Source organism: Poecilia reticulata, linkage group LG14 (genome assembly GCF_000633615.1).
Source record: "Poecilia reticulata strain Guanapo linkage group LG14, Guppy_female_1.0+MT, whole genome shotgun sequence".
Classification (NCBI taxonomy): Eukaryota; Metazoa; Chordata; class Actinopteri; order Cyprinodontiformes; family Poeciliidae; genus Poecilia; species Poecilia reticulata.
This window is the reverse complement of record NC_024344.1, coordinates 13,998,484-14,003,874: the sequence shown is the minus strand read 5'-3', so window position 1 is coordinate 14,003,874 and position 5,391 is coordinate 13,998,484. Positions and strand designations below refer to the sequence as shown.

Below are 5,391 nucleotides of genomic sequence, written 5' to 3'. Positions count from 1 at the left end.
AGTGATCAAGAATATCTGTTTCTTTTGTCAGTAACAATAAAAGTCTGTACAACATCTTTGTTTCTAATATAAAAGCAGGTCTTGCAATTTTACAGATGTTTTCACTTGATTTTTGCAGATTTTATAGATTAGATAGAGTCCAGCAGTGGATCACAAACCAAATGTCACACATTATTCTTTATAGAAGTAGATTACTGCATCTACAAACAATGCTGGGGAAAATTTGATAGAAAAAAAAACCCATTTCTGATTATTTATTACCAATAGAGTTCCTGTCTCTCGTGATTCCTAATGACTGATTAAGTGTAGGAGTAAATAGAAGGAGTGGCGCCTTTAAGGGCTGCCATTGTTCAGAAATGTGGCAGCCATCTCCAATTTGCACTTCTAAAAATTTGATAAAACATCTTTGAAAATGTGTTGATATTTTTCAATTCATTTCAAATTTTGATCTTTGAATAAGTAACCTAACCAGTTCAGTCATTTCACTGTTCCAGCTCTGCTCATCTGATGCAAAAGCTGCAGAAAACTCAAAAGTTGCAGAAAACTCATCCTTTAAGCTAAATTGCAACCATTCAGCTACACAAGTTTAATCAGTTATTATCCCTGCATTAGTAAAAATCAACCTACCAAACAGTCGGCAGATTTTCTTTACTTGTAGTCAACTTCCAAAAAATACAGCAGCTCTCTAACTAGTAAGTTGGAACAATCAGTTTTGTGAAACACGGCATAAACTTGCACCGGTTTCTCAAGTCAGGAGAAATTTACAACTAATCACAGATCTGAAACGGCAAAAATAATACACGCTGGTGAACAACTGCAGCTAAAAATCTGCCAGATATCACTTGATGGGGGTCAAATATGCAGCAGTACACAATGTTCTTTTACTCCACACAAGATTTTCGTTCCAATAAAGTCACTTTTTCTTCCCCCGCCCCCAACTACAACATCTACATCCACAGCCTGAGAGAGGTTGTTGCTACTTTGGTGATTTTTGTTTTTTTTTCTTTTCCGCCCCGTTCATCCCTTTCTCCATCAACAGGAGGATCGTTTGTACTCGCCTTTTACACTACCGAGCGCCCCTCCTCGCAGGCGGACATGGCACCACCTCACAGAGATGCGCCCACATTACCCATTCAGTGCCCTCTGTCCCAACGCAAAGGCGCAAGATGCCAAGCACACAACAATACAGGCCCCATAACCCCTCTTTTTTTGGGGGTTTTGTAAATGTCTTTGTTCCAGTGCAACAACTTCCAGGCTCGTATCTTAGACCCATCAAACGCTTTGCAACGAGAAAGTTGACAAAGGCTGAAACAGCGGAGGAGGCTCGTCCAACAAAGAGGCCCATTTACCGCGTACAGTGAGGGAGAGCGGCTGGGAGGGAGGGTAGGAGGAGAGTTGAATTAATGAATTAAAAATGTCGCAAAAAAAACACAACAAAACACAAAACAGTGGCCATCTGAATGCTTTCGGGCTTATGTAGCCGGGGTATGCCTGGTGTGATGTCGATGTTTGTGTGTGTGTGTGTGTGTGTGTGAGGGGTTCTCGGAGGAGTGGACTACCCGGGCTTTTTTAAGGTCTCCCTGAGTGGACACACAGGGCGCGCTCTCTCGCTCTCCCTGCTTCGCAAGCAAGAAGAAAAAGTGCAAACTGTCCTCATCCGATTACATAATGATCCAGTAACAGTGAGCCGGAACCGGTGCTGCCAGTGCCAGTGCGCAGGGAGACACTGACTAGCTGCTGGGTAATCGTCAACCAGGTCTGACCGGGTTCAAGTTTTTTTTTTTATTTGCAGAGAAATTTTCCCTTTTGGTCCTTTTTTTTTTTTCCCTTTCAAATTTTTTGTTTTCTCAGATGCACAGGATGACTTCGACGTTGCGCCGCCAGAGCAAACAATGCAGAAAAGTGACGTTTAAACATGTGTGAACCGTCAACAAGTGCAACCCGGTCGAGACCCTGAAGTTTTGCAGCAATTTTTTTTTTCCAAGTCATACATACAAACAAAATACATCTGTCGGTTTTTTTTGTTTTGCACGTTAGCCGGATGGTGAAGCTGTCCGAGCTGCACTCAAAGCAAACATCCATAGCAAGTCAACAGAAAGGTAAGAAAATATTTCAAAATTTATATTTGAATAAGTTTTGTATTGTTTTTGCCTTGTTCGAGAAAAAAAAAAAAAAAAAAACATACATTTTTACACCCTTATTCACTAAAATTAAACAATTAGTGCAATACTTGATGCTGTGTTTACTCAAATGCTACTTGGAAGACTTTAAGTGTTGTGATATTGTGCTAAATCAGATTTTAAACGCTGCAGCTGGTACTTACTGCACCTGCTGTGTTTGCTGTGTAGAGGCATGCGAGTACCGAGCAACACCAGCAGAGTTTTGCTTCTCTAGTTTAGAGCAATGTTACACACCACTGAGTGTTTTTTTTTATCATATTTTATGTGGGAAGAAGTCGAACACTAAAGAATCCATATAAACTTAGAAAAGCCAGTTTTAAACCAAACTTTCAGGAAAACATCTATTATAGCTTTTACTCTAGTGTAAAAAAACAACAACATTCAAGTCATCTCCAGAAGCTGACAGTCAAATCTTGCATCAATTTTAAAAGGTTCGATCATGTTTTCGCACCAGCGGCCTTTTGATTTCAATTCGACGGGCGGCACCACTGCAGCAGCAAACAGAACAGATTTACAGCCATGCTGCAAAAACCCCCAAAACAAAACAAAAACAAAAAAAAACCGAGCCGCCAATGAATATGTGGCAAACAGCTGGCCTCCATTCACAAACGTCAGGCGGTGTCGTAACTCTTCAGACGGGTTGAGAAAGTGAAGACGACGGTTTAAGGAAGCGCCGGCTTCAGCTGCGAGCTCGTTCCTGTTCCTGCCATTTCTGTTTGTTTACTTTGCGGCTCACTTTTTGTTCCTCAAATCAAAAGGGGAAACAGAGAGGGAAGGGGGAAAAAAAACCTAATCAGATAAAATGCAAGAGATTTAGAAGCAAGCTTATTTTAAAATGTAGAAATCCAGTGATTTCATTTCAAGTAACTGTCAAAATCCTATGAAGGAATCGTGAGGGCTGTTTGCTTATCATAGTCACTAAAAAACACAAAATCTTACCAAGTATTTTTGGCCTAGTTTCTGGTGCAAATATCTTAGTATATGTGAAACAAGACAAGAGAAATTTACAAGCAACGTTTCTGCAAGAAAAGCTTGATTTGAGTAAATGATTCCTTAATATTGATTAAAAGTTACCAGTTCCTCTTATTTCACTTAAACCTAGTACTTTTCATCAATATTCAGGAGTAATTTACTCAAATCAAGTTCTTATTTATTGCTGAAAAGTTGTTTGTAAGTTAGTTTTGTCTCATTTCAAGTGTACAAAGATATTTGCACTGGAAACTAGACTAAAAATACTTGGCAAGATTTTGTGTTTCTGCAGTGTGGAGCTTTACTGGACGCACAGTCCAGGTTGCACCTTATGTGACCTGATGACTGAACAGGATCAAATGTGTGCAAAAAAAATGAAAATAAAAAAAACATTGGACAGATGTATGGATGGATTTTGTCTCTTGCCCAATGCACTATGCAGAATTTAGATCAAGCTTCTTGATCTAAATTCAAGAAACTTGAATTTAGATCAAGCTTCTTGATTTAAAGAAGCTTGATCTAAATTCATAGGTCATAGGTCAAAGTTAGGCCTATGACTTCAACCCTGGTTTCTGGGTTGAAGTCATAGGCCTAACTCGTATCCCTTGTTACGCTCATTTAGAAAAAGCTCACAAAATTCAAGTGTAACTCTTGCATTTCGTCCAATTACAATGCGTCACGCTGAGCACATAAAAATGGGGTTTGCAGTTTGACAGTGAGATACAAACTGGTTCCTTAAAAGTGATGATTTAGCAAATGTAGAAGGGAAAAAAGAGAAAAAGTAGAAGAAACTTATGGTTAAACTTTGGAGTCTTCTTTGATTGGTTGGTGTGAGCAGCCGCTTTGCAGGACAGCTATGAGTGTAGCGTAGCGGACACTACGTTAAACAAATCTGGATCTTTCTAAATAAACGGGGTTTTGTGCGACAGCAACAGAACAGAATGCATTATTATAAAACGACTGGAAAATGATGCAGGATTTTAGAGAGGTGTGTCAACCAGAGGATGATGATGTTTCCAGGCTACGTAGCTCAAACTTGGTCAAACTGGACGAAGAGCGTCCTCAAACATCAATTTTCAAACCACAGATTAAAAGATTAGAGTTACTCTGGACTTTGACTGGACCATTCTGACTCATAGCTCATCGATTCGATCCCTTTGCGGCTCAGGCTGTGTGTTCAGAGTTACTCCCCAGGTGGAAGGAGAGGCTCACCCTGAGTTTAGCGTCATCCAACTCTGACCGGCCGTCACCGTTATAGCCAACATGCATGACATTTTGCATGTAGGCTATAATTTTCAATGTTGGTTTCACCTGACCAGAGCATCCTCTTCACGACACCGTCTTTGAAAGGCAGAATGTCTTCAACCAGAGGCTTGTTCAAAGTCGTTGTGAAGCAGACTGCTGCAGGAGGTCTCTCTTGCCCACACATCAATCACTGTCTGCAATAACTCTTTAATCGAACGAGTTACGACAACATTTAGTTTCACTCTGGGGGGTCAGTGAAAGTGTCTTCGGATCGAATTTGAATCGAAGTGAGCTGAACGATGCCGACTCTTCATTAGTGTTCTCTAACAAACCACACACCGCACTTTTCAGAGTTGAATTTGTGAAGCTTGTAGAAATCCAAGTCGTGGTTTTGCTCCTTCGCGATTAAGGAGCAGTCATTTGTGTTGATCTATCGCACCAAATCCTGATAAAATACAGCCAAAAGTTCGTGGTAAACGTCAAATAATCGCATTGGTGAAAACACGTCTGCAAAGCACATCAGCTCACGGGAGCCGTGTGACCTTTATCTGTGCAGAAACTTGCCGCATCTGCACATCTGCGTTTCAGCCACAGAGCGCTTTGACGTGCAAAGTCGACGTCAGAAGAAGACGTTCTGTCCTAATCAGGTCGCCTTTTATCGTTTTCTCGAAAATAAAGCGCTGCATGCTGACTCGACGGCAGCTCATTTTGCTGCGCCTCGGAAAGCGGCTGAATGAAGTTTTGTCTCTCCGTCGTCTTGAGTTGGCCCGCCAGATGCCGTCTTGGCACGGCGTGCCTTAATGTTTGAGGCCGTCCATTCAGGCTGCTGTGGCGCGGGACAGTTGTCCAAGCCATTCAGCTGGAGTTCCTTTCAGAGCCGTGCTCTGGCTGCAGGGGCGCGGACGCTGGACAGAGTGGACGGGATTTACTTTCTCCTCTGGAATACTAATGTCAAGCTTTTTGTCACCCCCACCTTCACTCCACATACCCCCCCCCC

At 41.7% G+C, this 5,391-nt stretch overlaps 1 protein-coding gene across 1 annotated transcript in view; it reads left to right on the top strand.

The window, feature by feature from the left end:
• The first annotated feature begins 1,182 nt into the window (after positions 1 to 1,182).
• Positions 1,183 to 5,391, top strand: part of kcnj10a (potassium inwardly rectifying channel subfamily J member 10a) — a 19,479-nt gene continuing 15,270 nt past the window's right edge. Inside the window, exon 1 of the mRNA XM_008427892.2 lies at positions 1,183 to 2,099. Within this exon, the coding sequence (XP_008426114.1) occupies positions 2,042 to 2,099 (58 nt within the window). The 5' untranslated portion in view covers positions 1,183 to 2,041. The remainder of the gene's footprint in view (positions 2,100 to 5,391) is intronic.